At 39.8% G+C, this 17755-nt stretch overlaps 1 protein-coding gene across 1 annotated transcript; it reads right to left on the minus strand.

The window, feature by feature from the left end:
* Positions 1-13836: 13836 nt before the first annotated feature.
* Positions 13837-16774, minus strand: LOC111883750 (ABC transporter G family member 9). Its single transcript, XM_023880069.3, has 4 exons — positions 16685-16774; positions 15266-16058; positions 14856-15178; positions 13837-14749 (listed from the first exon to the last, which is right to left on the minus strand). The coding sequence occupies exons 1-4, from the start codon at positions 16772-16774 to the stop codon at positions 14096-14098; spliced, it is 1860 nt and encodes a 619-aa protein (XP_023735837.3). The 3' UTR covers positions 13837-14095.
* Between the last annotated feature and the right edge of the window lie 981 nt (positions 16775-17755).

The following is a 17755-nucleotide window of genomic DNA, read 5'->3' on the forward strand; positions in this document are numbered from 1 at the left end:
AATACAACATGGACTGTTGACCATTGACCAATGACTTTGACTTAGTCTGGAAATTGTCTTGTGTCTTCCATGGGCATTTTGGTAATTTTAGTATTTATCAGTATGTCACTCATGGGTTCAGACAAGGTTGTTGGAGCTATATCTGGATGAGTGGGTAGTATTATCTCAAGCCACTTGCGAGGTGAGTTATATTCACTATGTCGAAAGGGTCTAAGGAACCAAGGTCGGCCCTTTTATTTGACATACTAATTTGACTAGGATGCATTTGATTATGATCTGTTAGTTCGGTATCAGGATAGACATGATGTTGTTATGCTATGATGATTCGATAGAGTAATATGTTGGTGACTTGGTTAGGTTGGTATTCCAGTATATGATATTTCTATGATTAATGATTTGTGAGCTAGTTATGCATGATATATGTGCTAGGATATGTTATTAATGTGTATATGGTTATTGGTTTGGTGGGGGTTGAGGCGGTCCTGCTTTGTGTTGAAGAACAACATACCCGATAAGCGGTCCGGATGGGCTGTGGGCCTGTTTGACGGCCTAGTCACACCGAAGGCTTGGAATAGATTTAGATATACTGTAGGCCTTGCAAGGCGGTCCAGTCAGGAGGCCCATTATACATGTTCTGATTATTTGTTATTGAGATGGTATTATCAGTGTGGTATTGGTATTTTGGGGGTAACTCACTAAGCTCTCGAGCTTACAGTTTTCAGTTTTGTTGTTTCAGGTACATCACGAGATCATGGCAAGGCAAAGGCATGACCGTACCGCTCCTCATCCTTATGATTTTTTTATGGGACACTATAATGAATAATATTTTGAAAACAATTTGTATCACATTATTTGGTTTTTAATGGTTGGAAAAGTTTAAATTTGGCTTAAATTTTTGGATGTTACAAGTTGGTATCACAGCCTTGGTTTGAGTGAATTGGAGAAACACTCGTGTGAATCTAGTCTCAAATCAAGGAGATTTTCAGAATAAGTTCTAAATGGTTTTCAAAATAAGTGATGGAGGATGTGAAGTGTACGATCGGTCGGAGCCAGTAAGTAGGCCCCAAAATACCATACACTTATTTGATATTATGATATGTTAGAACATCATGCTAGTACTAGGCTAGGGATCTTCAGGGATTGCATGATAGAAATCGCCTGATTATATGATGCCTACGAGTGTTTTCTTTATATGAGATATTTAGTTCTCCTCTAGGAGTGAGGATGGAGAGTTCGTCATGATTATGTATATTATTAGGGTTTGTGATAATACTTGGGACAAATATGGGTAGGTGTGGAAGGTAGTATGGGCCCGTACTACTAAAAGCACAGGACCCATACACATAGCAAGGAAGTCACAACCCCTAGAGTTTGTGAGAATTGGTCTCCCGATTTTATGTTGTTTATCTGACACCTTTGGTGTATTTTCAGTATGGTGATGACGAGACGTTTTACGACTGGATCCGGGTCAGGATCAGGATCAGGATTAGGAGACGGAGGTCAGGATGTGCCTGTAGGACCTGAGCCTATGGTGCAGACAGGGACAGAGGAGTTGCATGCCAGGATTCAGGAGATCCTGCATAATGAGGTTGCTGCTGCGTTTCGAGCGCAACTACGAGAGATGTTTGGGTCGATTAAGACTGCTATGGTCGAGTACTTTGATGAGCGTTATGCTGCCTTAGCAGAGACGGCCGCCTCCGCAGCCACGTCGACTGTAACCGTGCCAGGGGGCGGAGGAGTAACCAGCCAGGCTTTTCAGTATTGGGACTTCAATAATACGAAGCCCCCGAAATTTGATGGTACCCAGGATGCGATTAGGGCTATGAGTTGGTTATCTGACATGGAGGGCTGTTTCTTCACGTGTTCCTCTCCTACTGACCAGAAGGTCAGGTGCGCCTAGAACTTGCTGAGGATTGGGGCCAAGGACTGGTGGAGACTGATGACTAGGTCGTACACTGATGATCAGAGGGCTGCTATTACTTGGGAGCAGTTCAAGGATTTGTTCCGCGCTCGCTACGTTCCATGAGTGGATCAGGAGCGTCTTGCTCAAGAGTTTTTGACTTTGACGCCAGATGGAGAGTCGGTGATGGAGATCACCCGCATGTTCACGGAGAGGGCAATGTTTTGCCCATAGTTTGCTTCCGAGCAATCTCAGATGACTCGTTATCTGAGCATGCTCAAGACTGATGTCCATCAGTTTGTTGCCACACAACGTTGTAATACTTTTTTGGACCTTCAGGAAGCCGCTAGGCGGCGTGAGTTGGAGTTAGAGCTACAGTTGAAGGAGTAGCGTCAGGTTTCGGCACAGTCTTAGCCGGCACTGAAGCGGTCTAAGACCGCTGATTCTAGGACCGGGGGTCAGCATAGTCGTGCTTGTGGAAAGTGCGGCAGGGGTCATTTAGGGGTTTGTCGAGCAGGTGGTGGGTGCCACAAATGAGGCAAGGATGGGCACTATGCCAGGGACAGACGCCAGTCCACTCCTCCAGCAGATATGAGGATATGTTATCACTATCATCATGTTGGTCATGTGAAGACCAATTGTCGGCAGCTCGTCGCCAAGCCAGTGTAGGTTTCCACACCAGCTAATTTGAGGATTGCAGAGGGGAGGCCGGTCAAGGCGAAGCCTCTGAAGGCTCAGGGGAAAGCCTACCAGCTCACAACCGAGGAAGCCAAGGTAGCACCGGATGTGGTTGCTGGTATGTTTCTATCTCTTATTTTAGTCATTATACATGTGTTATGCTTATCTGTTATACCTATGTTTAGGTACGTTTTTAGTGAACTCCTTGCCTGAATTGATTCTATTCAACTCAGGGGCGAGTCGGTCGTTCGTATCTCAGTCTTTCAGTAGGGGGTTCAGTGTGCCAGTAGGTGAGCTTGAGTGTCCTTTGCGAGTTTCTATCGCCAACGAACACGGGGTTTCTGCTTCTTCGGTCTATCGGGGATGTGAGTTGGAGATTTTCGGGGTATCCTTCCCGATAGATTTGGTTCCGATTCCCATGGGGGAAGTGTGTGTGATTGTAGGGATGGATTGGCTCAGTCGTTTTAGCGCCATGATCGATTGTGAAGGGCAGCGGGTTGTAGTTCGAAGCTCAAGTGGGGGAGAACTGGTGGTATATGGTGAGGGCACTAGAGTAGGATCGGGGTTTTGTTCAGCAGCCAGGGCTAGGCAGTATATTTAGCATGGGTGTGCCGGTTACTTAGCGTCTGCGGTAGATACGCGGATCAAGGACCAAATTTCAGTTTCAGAGGTCCCAGTGGTTAGAGAATTTGCTGAAGTGTTTCCGGAGGAGTTACTCGGAGTGTCTCCGGAGAGGCAGGTTGAGTTCAGGGTTGATCTTGTGTCGGGTGTGGCCCCTATCGCTAAGGCGTTGTACCGTTTGGCACCGCCAGAGATGTAGGAGTTGTCATCACAATTGCAGGAGCTGTTGGATAAGCAGTTTATTCGTCCGAGTAGTTCTCCATGGGGAGCAACGATCCTTTTCGTCAGGAAGAAGGACGGTTCGCACCGGATGTGCATCGATTATATGGAGTTGAAAAAGTTAACGGTGAAAAACCGTTATCCACTCCCGAGGATAGACGACCTCTTCGATTAGTTTCAAGGTGCATGTTGGTTTCCAAGATCAACTTGAGATCCGGATATCACCAGGTAAGGGTGAGAGAGGAAGACGTGGATAAGACCTCATTTCGGACTCGTTATGGTCATTACGAGTTTGTGGAGATACCGTTTGGGCTCACCAACGCTCCAGTCGTGTTTATGGATCTGATGAACCGAGTGTGTAGGCCGATGCTCGATCGCTCGGTTACTGTATTCTTACATGATATCTTGGTATATTCCAAGACAAGGAATCATCACGAAGAGCATCTGTGGAAGTTATTGGAAGTTTTGAGGTGAGAACGGCTTTATGCCAAGTTCTCGAAGTGTGAGTTTTGATTGCGAGAGGTCCAGTTCCATGGGCACCTCATTAATCGGGAAGGGATTTTGGTCGATCCTTCCAAAATCGAGGCGGTTATGCAGTGGGAGATTCCGAAATCTCCCTCGGATATCAGAAGCTTCTTGGGATTAGTAGGGTACTACCGGAGGTTTGTACAAGATTTTTCCAAGATTGTGATACCTCTTACTCGCCTGACGAGGAAGGGGTGGATTTTTTGTGGGCCCCGAGCAGCAGAGGGCATTTGAGACCCTCAGGCTGCGATTGTGTGAAGCTCCAGTGTTGACTCTCTCTGAGGGAGTTGAAGACTTTTTGGTATTCTGTGATGCGTCCATCACAGGGTTGGGAGCAGTCCTCATGCAGAGGGGACGGGTGATTGCATATGCATCACAGCAGTTGAAGCCACATGAGACTAGGTATCTTACTCATGATTTAGAGTTAGGAGCGGTGGTTTTTTCCCTCAAGATTTGGAGACATTATCTATATGTGGTCCATTGTACCATATATACGGATCACAAGAGTTTGAGGCATATCATGGACCAGCCTAACCTGAACATGAGGCATCGCAGGTGGCTGGATGTAGTCAAGGACTATGATTGTGAGATCCTATACCATCCTGGTAAAGCGAATGTGGTGGCGGACACTTTGAGCCACAAGGTAGTGGGGTCTTCCACCCCAGCGAGATGTATGAGGATATCCATGGATCCCCCGATTGTGATTCTGATCAGGGATGCGCAGGTTAAGGGTATGCGACCAGAGAATTGGAAGATGAAAGGATTAAAGGTGACAGGGATTGATAACCCTTTATGGTCGTGTATGGGTCCCGATGTCTGGGGGAGTCAGACAGACCGTTTTGGAGGAGGCACATACGTCTCATTTCTCCATTCACTCGTGGGCCGCATAGATGTTCAGAGACCTGAGTTTGAGTTACTGGTTGTCGTGTATCAAGCGAGAAATCGTGGGGTATGTCGAGAGATGCCTGAATTGGCCGATGTGTATGTTCAGGAGATCATTGCTCGGAATGAGGTACCAGTTTCCATTGTTTCCAACCAAGATGTCAGGTTTACTTCCTGTTTTTGGTAGAAGTTCCACAAGGAACTGGGCACGCGGCTGCACTTTAGTACAACATTCCAACCTCAGACCGACGGGCAGAGTGAATAGACCATTCAGACCCTCGAGGATATGTTGAGGGCGTGGGTCATTGGTTTTGGAGGAAGTTGGGATTCATAGGTGCCTCTTGAAGAATTTGCTTAAAACAACAGCTATCAATCCAGTATTGGCGCCCCGCCTTTTGAGCTATTGTATGGTCGGAGATGTAGAACCCTAATCTGTTTGGGTGAGGTTTGACACAGGGTAATTGGTCGGATGGAGGTAGTTTTGCAGACTACCAAAAAGATTCAGCAGATCAGACAGCGGCTGCAGACCGCTCAAAGTCGGCAAAAGAGTTACACTGACAGACGCCGATCGGATTTGGAGTTTCAGGTCGATGATATGGTGCTCTTGAAGGTCTCTCCATGGAAGGGCGTGATTCATTTCAAAAAAATGGAAAGCTAGGTCCCCGCTATATTGGACCGTTCAGAGTCGTTGCCAGGATTGGTAAAGTGGCATATAGATTGGAATTACCGAATGACCTCAGTCGGATTCACAACGCCTTTCACGTTTCGCAATTGCAAAAGTGCATTATAGACCCGGAGGCAGTGGTACCATTGGATGACATTCAAGTTGATGAGCACCTGAATTATGTTGAGAGGTCGGTGGTTGTTTTGGAAAGAAAAATGAAAGTTCTGCAAAACAAGGAGATACCTTTTGTGAAGGTACAGTGGGAGCATCGGAGGGGATCCAAGTGGATGTAGGAGCAGGCGGAGATGCGGGAGAATTACCCAAAATTGTTCGTTGCAGCAGACTTCGAGGATGAAGTCTAAATTAAGTGGGGGAGAATTGTAAAGTCCCAATTGTCAGGTATCATTATGGTTTAATTTAAATTTCATGTTTTAAAACTTACTCGACGAGTTGATGCTATGACTCCTCGAGTAGAAGCGAGTTGGGACACGTCATTTAATGAGTTGACTCGGTGAGTCCGGAAGGGGACTCAATGAGTAGGAGCTGGCAGAGGAAACCCTAAATTTCAGGGTTTTTGCACCCTATATATTGGACCATTAGCGCCTCCCACTATCCCTTATCACCCCTTGAGATCCAAAAACCTTAATTTTGTGTGTGTGAGCTTTGTGAGAGTTTTGGGGCTTTGGAAAGTGATTTAGTGAAGGAAACTTGTAGATCAAGAGGCTTGCATCAAGGAAATTCATGTGGATCTTGAATCCATCTCAGTTTGGGGCACGTTTTGGAGGTAATCAGGTGTTAGTTTGATCTAGTTCTTCTTAGGACCTCTCATGGATGGGGTTAGGGCTTTCATTAGCATATTCATGAAGGGAGTGTGGTGTATGAGCTAGATCTGAAGTTTAAACTTCAGATCTGGACCTCCCTTGGGTCCTAAGTTCATAAATTTCCTTGTATGTCTATGAAAGAACCCTACCTTATGAATAGAGTTTCATTCCAAGCTTGGATTTGGATTTTGAGGCATGCAAATACGTAAAGGTAGAAACTTTACGTTGCTAATACACTCTAGGGACCTAGATCTATTATTTGGAACGAAAGAATATTTATGTACCGCTTGATCATGGGAATAGTTGTATGGACTCGGCGAGTCTGGGAGATGACTCGGTGAGTCGAGTAGGGTTTTGTCCGAATTGGTCCCGTGTTGACTCGACGGGTCTGGGGGATGACTTGGTGATTCAGTTTGGGTGTTCAGGCTCTGAATCGTGTAATGACTTTACGAGTCACTTAGAGACTCGACGAGTTGGGTCGGGTAATTCTTAAATCAATATGGACTCGGTGAGGGGAAAGTTGCACTCAACAATAATACAACATGGACTGTTGACCATTGACCAATGACTTTGACTTTGTCTGGAAATTGTCTTGTGTCTTCCATGGGCATTTTGGTAATTTTAGTATTTATCGGTGGGTCACTCATGGGTTCAGACAAGGCTGTTAGAGCTATATCTGGAGGAGTGGGCAGTATTATCTTGAGCCACTAGCAAGGTGAGTTATCCTCACTATGTCAAAAAGGTCCCACGGATGGCGCCAAATGATGGGACATCGACCTCCGGCGAGTCTTCTAGTCTTCTGCTATGGCGGAGATCTGGACATCACAATCAGAGAGACGCGTTAGAGCCGTCCCATGGACTGTGCCCCGGGAGCGGACTTCGACGGTCAAGTTAGATCAGCTAGAAGATCTGAGATGGTTCTCAATAGCTGGAGAGAACCATCTTGGTGCTGGTGGCTGACGGCGGCGAGTGGTGGCTGAGCCACCCGGCCGGAGTATAGTGGCGGCTGAGCCATGGGGGAAGATCTAGGGAAGGGTCCCTCTCCATGGAACATATATTATTCATTATATAGGGGACGATTAGGCCAGGCCTTGGGCCAGCCCAATTCAGGCCCAACTAGCAAGGAGTTAGGCAAGGCCGCCAGGAGGCGCCGGGCGGGGCTGGCGGGCGCGCACCAGGAGAGGGTGGCAAGGGAGTGCCAGGCGAGGGAGCACCTGGCCGAGCCGGCAGGAGAGTCCCCAGCAGGGCTGGTAAGAGATTCCCCAGCAAGGCTGGCAAGGGAGCACCAGACAAGGCTGGCAAGAGCGCGCCAGGCCAGGCTGGCATGCTAGAGCAGTCTAGGCCACGCCAGTGGACGATATCTCATCAATATCACATTATTTGGTTTTTAATGGTTGGAAAAGTTTAAATTTGGCTTGAATTTTTGGATGTTACAATTTGGTTGTCTTTTGAGAATCTTAATAGGAGTCAATGTGTTGTGATTTTGTGAAGAGGATTTGCTATGATTCTTAGACACATTCCTTTTGTCATTTTCAAGAAATCTAGAGTTTTGTCTAGACCTAACTTCCTTCTTAAGTGCATTTTTGGCCTTATTCTTAGGACTAGTGACATCATTTCTGTTTAAAGAGGGTTTCTTCCTTTGGTCAGATGTTGAATTAGATGTTTGACCACTTGAAGGGTTTTCAAAGTTGGGCTTGATGGGTACCAAGGTTGTTTTGGAAGTAACTAAGGAATTTGATTCACAATAATCAGAGGAGACATTGTTTAAGGTTTCAATGATATCATCCAAGGATGCCCATGCAAACTCAGAAGTAACAATTTTAGTTGTGATAGGAATTATTTCCTCAACAACACAGTTGTTCCGAGGATTATGTTTCGGAACATAATCTATGCAATTTGAAACACTGTGGTGGAATTCTGTGGTCCGATTCAAATCCAGGTTTTTCAGAGGCGGAAGTGGTGTGGAATCATGACACTTGACAATAATTGGTTTCAATTCAGGAATCAAGGATACAAAACTGTCAGTTGTCTCATGAAGGGGTGACAAAGGAGAAATAGGAGTGTTCGAATGTTCATTGTTCGGAACTTCTCCCATAAAAGTCATGTTTTGTAACTCCTTCAAGGGACTAGCTAATTATTTGAGAAACTCACTTCTGATACCAAGAGCTTTTTACCAAGGATGACGAAAGTTGTGTGTCATCCTTTGATTTTGTTCAAGCAAGTCAATGGAATTATGTAAAGCATCAATTTTGGCATTGAGACGTTTATTATCCGAAATCAAAACATTTATTTCCAAATAATTGATTTCACATTTGTCTTTAAGAATGATACATTCATCTTGTGACATTACAAGTTCTTTCTCTAAAGACTCTATCTTTAATTTCTTATCCTCGAAACATAATTTAAGGCGCCTCAATTCACTGTCCTTCTTCTCACTGGCTTCCATGGCTGACTCATAGGCTTTATAGACGGTGTTCATATCTGTTTGGATCTGGGTCAGATAAGATTCATAGAGAGACATATCAAAGTTATTATCAATAATCATAGATTTTACCTGCTGAAGTATGCTTCGACCAGGTGGATCATTGGTAGCTACGTAGCAATAATTTGGTTCAACAACATCATCTTCATCTTCTGACCCTGATGCCCAATAGCCTTCATCACATTCAATTATTTGTCTAGCCATTAGACACACATTTCTTCCAGTAATCACACCATCATCATCTCCTAGTGACCAATATCCTTCCACAGCCCTAGACACAGTTGTGACAAATGCATTTTCACTTTCAACTATCTCTTGTTCTATTCGGGAATAATAAGCAGAATCCTTGATCTTCTGTTTTTGTGGGATATTATCCAGACAATATTGTGCAAAATGATTTGCGTGTCCACAATTATGACACATAATTTTAGGTTTTTCAGATTTCGAAATCTGTTGAGATTCCGAAGTGAAGTTGGGCTTAGTGATGTTGGGTTTGTATGTTGGTCGATTTTTCGGAATGGATTGTTGTTCCGGGGCAGAGTATGGTTATAGATTGCTTTGGTGAGGAGCGTGATAACGATTTTGATATGGTTTTTGAGAGGGATTGATTAGACGTTTCTATTTCATGGAGAGTAGTGCAAACTCCTATTGGAAACAGAGTTCATAGTCCATGGCATCTGAGTCAAGATCACCATCAACTAGATAGTTAGTGGTGAGAGGTTGAACAGGTGGAACTACAGATTTGAAAGGGTCCGAATAGGATGGTTAGGAACTGAAGGTTCAAAGGAACTGACAAGAGCAAGAAGACCTCCATAGAGTTCCCTTAAGGTCTGAGCAATGTTTGATTCATGGCCTTGAAGTTCATCAAATAGTTGTTAAAGCTTTAGCTTCTTCAGAGATCCATTGCTTTGAAGACACGATTTCACGTTTCCCCATCCTTTACCAAGGCTGTTTTGTAAACTTGAGATTGTACTCCAAATGAGTTTGGACAATCCCTTGAGCAGTCATGTTATTGACTACGTTTCGGTATCGGTTGGAGGCTGATGCAACTGATTCACCAAGAGTTGTTGTAATGGTGTCAAACTCGTTGACAACGGATGTCAAACGCTTGTCTTTCATGTTTTCAGAATCTTCGATCAAATCTTGAAGAGTGTCCCAAATCTCTTTGGCATAATTGCACAACTTAATATGTTCAAAGAGAGATGGTGGAACACCAAACACCATTTCATAAAAGGTGACATGATTAGCATGCACTTTCTTAATTTCATCTACAGTGAGAGGTGATGGACGGTTTTCATCTTGACCCATGAGCTAAGCAGCAGCATCTCTAACTATTGTTCTAACCGGAACATGAGGACCTTCTTTGACGGATCTCCAGATAGCTTCACCTTTATCTTTAGCTAGTAAAAATATTTCCATTTTGACTTTCCAATGGTCATATTCTTCAACAACTAGCAGTGGGGGCATGTGATGGGCAACCCACGCTATTTGCTATTTGCATTGAATACATTTGTTGAGGATTAGAAGCAGCCATTAAAGTTAAGATATCTTTAAGCAAAAGTGGTATATAGAAGAACTTTTATCCTAAACATAGAAATTGTTGAAATACCAAGGTAATTTCAAACCAACTATAATATGATCTTATGGATTCAAAGGACAACCACTCAAGCTTTGATATCAATTGTGAGTTCAAGAGATGATCTAATGCGTAGGGACAAGATTTGAAAACTCAAACCTTGAGTTAATGCTTAAGATCAATGTCTGCTTACTAAGGAATGTTCCAGTCAAGTCTGGCAATACCAGTCAAGTCTGAGTTAATGCATTCAACAAAATATTCAAGACATAAATGAAGAGTGAGAAATACGATCAATGTGAAGATAATAAATGAAGAACAAAGAGAATGTTTGTGAAAATTACTTGAAGAGAATATAAGATGAAGAAAGCTGAGATAGTGCTATTTTGTTTGAATAATTTGTCACTTGATTCAACATTGAAAGCTCCTTTAAATAGGAGAATATAATACATCATACAAATTAGCCAATTGCATACATAGTACCGGACAATATAGTTACTTCTGACACTTTGATTATCCAAGTTTGACAAAAGAGATTTAGTCCTATGATATGTTACATCAAGCTAGTGACAAATACAATTAATACAAATGGATAAAACACTGATTCAGACTTGTTAACATTCCGGACACAACATTCATTCCAGAATGCCTTCATTTTGGTTCGGAACACAACCATATAATCTTCTCTTCCGAACTCAAGCTTTACATCCGGACTGCAAATTGATTCCGCACCATCTTCTATTTTGGACCTGAGACTGACTTCAGAACTCCAAAAGGTTAGAGATTGCTAGAGGTTCACTTTCAAGTTCCGACAACTCTCAAGAATTTCCTCTCATCTAGCTCCTCCGAAAATCATGAGCCGTCTTCAAGGACTAATACTTCTTCAACTAGTCCTAGGAATATTTTGTAAGTTTCTTGTAAACCTCTAGTGTTTTATACATCTTTAAGTTAAGAACTATATGGTTACACACACATTTTCATGTGTAGTTCCTTGGAAACACTTGATTTTCGAGAAGCTCTTTAAGTGTATACAAGTCTAGGCTCGACATTTCTCCTCATTTTCTTCCTACAACTCACGAAATCATCAAGGTAAGCTTCATACCCCCCATGTTTTTCGTATTTTTCATGCTTTTCAGGGGGGGGGGGGGGGGGGGATACAAGTCGAGTTTCGTTTACCCATTGGATATTTTCATGCACCAACTTGTTTATGGAATGATTTTTGCATTTGATGTCAAAAACTTCATGCTTACCCACTTAAAAATCGTGTTTCATGAACTTGTTATAAGTTAAAATGCGTTTGTCCATTGGATAAATTCATGCACTGTGATTATGTGATGAACATGGAACATATTCTTGTATAAAAAGGTTAATATCATTTGTTAATTACATAAAAAATTTGACACATGTGTTCGTTATCATTTTCTTACATAAAAATCGTTATTGACTAGATTTGACCCAAAATAAATATATTTTGTGTTACAAATTTACAAACCGGTAAAAAGAGTGTTAAACAAAACTACAAAGTTTGATATTTTCTTTTACAAATAATTTATTTGTAAAATAGTCGTAGATTTGTCATCACTATTTTGGAATGGTTTAAAAACCCAAGAAAACAATGTTATGTTTACTACTAGACAAAACTATTATTAACTACTAATATAAAGTTTTATAACTAGTTTTCGCAAAAGAGATTACTAGACAAACTTTTGACAGAATAATTTGCGTGTCACAGAACACACGTCATAAAACATGTATCATGAAACTGTTAAAATGTCTCATAAACTGTATGTCATGAAACCTATAAAATGCGTGTTATAAAACATCTGTCATAAATTTACACAAGTCAAGTCAATGCTCTAGTGAGACATTATCTTCACCGTACCTACCTAGCATACACTCTAAGTCCTGTAATTATAACCAGAGTCTCCTGGAGGGAGAGCGAGGTAGTTGTGTATAGATCTATACGGGGTTGACACCCCCACACCCGAGCTGTTCGCTACAGCTAGACGGCGGACTAGTCTAGGGTGGCAAATATCTTACTTATTTCCAACATCTGAAGAACGTTGCAACAAGCATACAGTCATATCAGGCATGGTTATAGTGACTCACATAGGGATTAATAACACTATCTTGGTTTACGGGAAGCTCACACTCCACTGGTTTTATAAATTATAAAACTACATACTATTTTTCAGTATACTATTATCACTATTCCGGTCTTAGGGTTTAAGACTACAAATTTTCATATATAAAAGAATATTGGATTTTCTAGGAACATACAAAGAAACATGCATACATACCTTTTCTGTCTTTGGTATAAGACATACAATTCACTATTATAGAAAATATCGGATTTTCTGGAAACATACAATATTTTTCAAACAAAACAGATACAAACAAATTTTTCATAAAAAAAATGTTTATGAACTCACTAACTTTCATTGTTGACGATTTACAAAATGACTTGTATTCTCAGGGAACCAGTAAGCAGGTACTTAAGTCGTCGGGAACTGGATTTTTGTTGCACTTTGGAATTATTACCTTTCAGTTAATGTTGTGTAAACTTTTAACAAATACACTATGTAAACAATGTAAGTTTGTATCTCTTAATGTATGTTGTGTGGGTTACTATGTTCCATGTATATTTAATTGTTATGATACTATACAATGACGACATCCACCCCCGGACGTTTCCGTCATCCTGGTTCGGGGTGTGACAATATATACATGATTTTTTAGATTCGTTGCATATGTCTATAATTCGTAAAACAGTTTTGGAAGTAATCATTGTTACTATGTGGTGGCAATTTGGAATTTCATAAATAGATGTGTCTTTGATACATATAAACTAAGAAATTATAGAATTTTTGATGACATAGTTTCAATTGTTTTTAGTTGGATAGTTCATAGGAAGCATTAGTTTCAAGTTAAATTGAACAATTGGCTTTAGAATCCTCTTTTAAACTTTATGTAATTTGTTCGTTTTTGCTCTCACTCTTTGTTAGAGTGTTGTTTTTTTAATGCATTCAGCCGTTAAAAAAATAATAAATAAAAATAATAATAATACCTTAATTCGTATAATATAAAAAAAATGAAAAAACAAAACATACCGAGGGTAAAAATGTAAAATATTTATAAACTTAAAAGGGTTTTTTTGCAAAAAATATTTTATGATAACCTATAATCAGTAATTATAAGTAAAAAAAACAAACAAAAAATAAAACAAAACAAAAAAACTTGAAAAGTTTAAGACCAAAAATCACCAAAACACAAAACCAATAAAAGTTGATAAAGTTGATGACTTTTATGTCAATAATCCTTTTTAAACAGAGAAACAACCTAAAAGTCTTATTACAAAATTTCTCTTAACAAACATATATGATCATGTTAATTATTCGGCATTCCCTGCAAATTTGAGTCGAACTTATAAAGTAAACAAAATCTACCGTAGGTGTTAATTATATGCTTAAATTCAACATTAAAATATGTCTGTTTTGTAGCACTAACAGGCTTGAAATCAGGAATGGGATCAACACAAATAATGATATGATGATCACATCTGAAATGTTTCCATAGATCCTAAGCCAAATAAACTCTGACCAAGAAAGCCAATTTTGATGAATAGAACATGTCCATCCTTAGAACAAAAAAAGACAGTAAAAGAAAGCCTTCCAACGTGAAGAATCATTCAATTCTATAATCCTTTGACTCCAAGATATAAAATCCTAACCTACTTTTTGGGTACGCCAATCCTCATGAGAGCCAAATAAGCAACAACCCGATAAAATACTAGCATTATAGCCAGAGCAACAAAGGAGATCACTTGGTTATCGAGCCCAATACTCTTAATAGCTGGATAATCATCAACCAAACAAGTCTTGTTACCACATGGATATGTCTGGCCATGCGCATATTGTGATCCTATCAAGAGCTTGTAAGTATGTTGACTGATGGATATGTATTTGATCCACGATATGAAAGCTGGCACATTTTGAACATAGTATCCACCTGCTAATGTGAAGGATAGCATGATCACCGACCCTAAAACTGTGGCTGATTTCAGGTCCATGACGAGTGCACCTAATGCAAGTCCTAGCCCTTGTGACACCATCACGCTTAACAGAAGTGTCAACAAGGCATACAAGAAACTTCCCAACGCACGTTTCAACCCAGCCATCCAGTATGTTATGATGCAAAACACTGTGGGCAGAGCTAACTCCATTGGAAGATCTGCTAATGTTCTTGACATGAAATAAGATGAAAGCCTGTACATTCCAGAAGATCTTTCTTTGGCAAGCATCTCTCGTTCTTGAGGGAATGTGAAAATTGCTTGAAATAAAGGAAAGAACCCCCAGAATCCAGAGTAGAAGAACAACAATCCAGACTGCCAAGAAATCACGATTTTAAATCATCAAGAATTTATTAATTATATTGGTTGTTAGATTATATAGTAGTATTTATATGAATTGAAACTTGAAAGCATTATATACCTGATCCTGTAAATGAGCCACATCCGATTGCCACCATAGTAAACCACAAAGAGATGCAATTATTAAAACCTGAGCAATCTTAAGACTGTCGAAAGATTCATGTCTTCTTTCTTTGAGGCCTCTTCTGAACAAAACCACGAATTGTTGCCACCAAGTCGTGCTCCATCGTTCAGACTTCTTGTAGTCTGAACTATCATCCTGGTGATCATCAGCTTCAAGTGTTTCAGCTTCCAGATTCTCTGCTAGATTCGACTTATAAGCCGAAACCAACTTCTGTTTGACTGTATTTTGATCCTCCTGACTAGAATCATCGGATGAAATCCCTGTTTTACAAATAATTTAATTAGTAGTTTTAATTAATGTAGATAGATACGATCAGTTTTTAGTCAACAATTAATTAATACACATACCATTTGCAAGATCTAGCAAAAAGTCTGAAGGATTCATGGCAACCGATGGTGAGAACCCAATACGATTAAAATAATCCATAACTTCTGATCCTTTTCCAAAAAACAATGGATTCCCTTCTGATAGCAACAAAACCTTATGAAACATGTAAAAAAGCCTACTCGAAGGTTGATGAATAGTCATCACAACTGTTCTTCCTCCTCTTGCTAAATCCCATAGCGTTGAAACAATCCTTTGAGCAGTTGTTGAATCAAGCCCAGATGTTGGCTCATCCAAGAACAACAAACTAGGGTTTATAAGCATTTCTTGCCCGATACTAACTCTTTTGCGCTCTCCACCCGATACCCCTCTTAAAAGCGGGCCACCTATAATGCTACTCTTGCATCTTGTTAACCCGAGTTGATTAATCACAGATTCGGCATGCATAGCCTTTTCTTGACTAGTGAGACTTCGGGGAAGGCGGAGTAAGGCGGTGAACACTAGGGTTTCGGTGACTGTCAAGTGAGGGTATAGAACATCATCCTGAGTAACGAAACCAGTGTTTCGCTTCATTATACTAGAGAACGATTTGCCATTGTAGGTGATTGTCCCACCGAGTTTGCCACCTAGTCGGCCACCTAGTGCTGTCAAGAGCGTCGTTTTTCCACTGCCCGAAGGCCCTAACATCGCCAACAATTCTCCGGGCATCACCTTGCCTGTAACCCCTTTCAGTATCTGCTTTTCTATTGATTTGTCGCTGTTCTTCTTCAGCCATCCTTCTTTCTTGATTCTGATTGTGTAAACCACTTCCTGAAACTGTTCAATCCCATAATAAAAAAAAGTTACTTGTTAATTAATTAATCATATTAAGATACGTTTCAAGAACTGTTATGACTATATATAAATCAAAGACGTTATCTGCAGTTCGATATTCATTATTAATGTAGATGTAAATGCGATTAAAGAATACGTATAGATAACATTTACATCAATAGAAGTAAATTAGCAGACTTAAATTTTCAAGAACTCGTCTAGAGAAAGAAGATACCGCTTTTAGTTAGATCTAAACCAAACGGCGAAAACCCCATTAGCCACAAGTAAAAAGAAAATCATTAATTTATTTAAAAAAGGTTAAAGACGAGTAAAGAAACTGTAGAAATCTTAAAACCCTCATGAATGTTTCGAGAAAATCATAAAACCCTAGAATGGAATACAATGCTGTTTTTGTTCTAATGCAAGATTCAAGAACAAAAAGAGACCATGCATAGCTCATTATTGCATCTTCTTGGGGAAAAAGAAAAACCCTATATAATTAATGGAAGATGTACATGATCAGTTGTAGAATATATATGCAATCATTATTTGAAAACAAAAGGGAAAGGCCATTAATTTATGGCTCATCTTGTTCATGCAATTAAGAATTAAAAAGATGAAGAGCAAACCTTCAATATGACTGGACGATCAACTTTGTTGAAGATGGATGAAGGAGATGAAGATTTTCCATACGACGATTGTGCCTCTATATCCACCATCTGTGCTTCCATAATCAATGTTTTTCAATTCAAATCGATAACAAGATACTCAATAAATCGTTTATGAATATGTGACTATATGTGGTTTTATGCCCCTCTCTTTCTAGAAACACAATGTAATTATGTAAAGTAGGAATTCAGATTATAGGATAAAGAAAAGATGGAGGTGGGTGCATATGTGTGTGTGCGTGTTGTGTTTTGCTTACGAACAGGTGTGCCAGCTATATATGGCTTATTGCCTTTTATTTGGGCATCTGGTGTGGTGTTTTGTTTTAAATGTAATTATGGATTGTGCTACTTTTTAAGTACCTCTCTTACGTTTGGAAAAAAAATATACATTTATATCAAAGTATATGGTCAACATGATAACCCTTTTCGGATTGGTTGGATTAACTCTTGAACTATTTTCTAGAACAAAATATTAATTTCTCATCAAAGATTTAATTTACGTTCACATTATTATTTTGATAATGTTGATCCCGAAATGATTTCTGCTTTTTAAATTTTCTTTTTCATCTGGTCAAATTCACGCCGGGGGTTATTAATATTTTTACTTTGTCAGTCAATTTAATTTAATTCAAATAAGTTTATACATTAAAAAAAATAAAAAAATAAAAAATAAAAAAATAAAAAAAACTATCCTTAATAATATATCAAAAAAATTTTGTCACATGTTTTTTTCTTATTTATTTAGACACATGATATTTTTTAGAATTTTTGAAATTTTTTATTTTCCACTTGTTATTTTATTGTGTTTTTTATACAGTTGACAAAGTAAAATAACATAAAGATTATAAAAATCCTAAAACATAACAAAAATTTGTAAATAGTTATTTTTATACAGCATTTTGTGTTTTGTTCATAAGTGTATCAACATTATTTTTAATTAATATGTAAAATGGTTTCAAAATTTCAGTAATTTTCTTTGACCCAAGACTAATAATAAAATCATCATGTTATAAAATGTAATATAAAATTTAT

This window comes from Lactuca sativa, chromosome 5, assembly GCF_002870075.4.
Source record: "Lactuca sativa cultivar Salinas chromosome 5, Lsat_Salinas_v11, whole genome shotgun sequence".
Lineage (NCBI taxonomy): Eukaryota > Viridiplantae > Streptophyta > Magnoliopsida > Asterales > Asteraceae > Lactuca > Lactuca sativa.

Excerpts from the sequence above, each read along its gene's own strand:
- LOC111883750 (XM_023880069.3), bottom strand. The coding sequence starts at position 16,774 with ATGGTGGATATAGAGGCACAATCGTCGTATGGAAAATCTTCATCTCCT. Across the intron at positions 16,059-16,684 it reads ATCGTCCAGTCATATTGAAG|TTTCAGGAAGTGGTTTACAC; the intron begins GTTTGCTCTTCA and ends GGGATTGAACAG. Across the intron at positions 14,750-14,855 it reads TGGCTCATTTACAGGATCAG|TCTGGATTGTTGTTCTTCTA; the intron begins GTATATAATGCT and ends ATTTCTTGGCAG.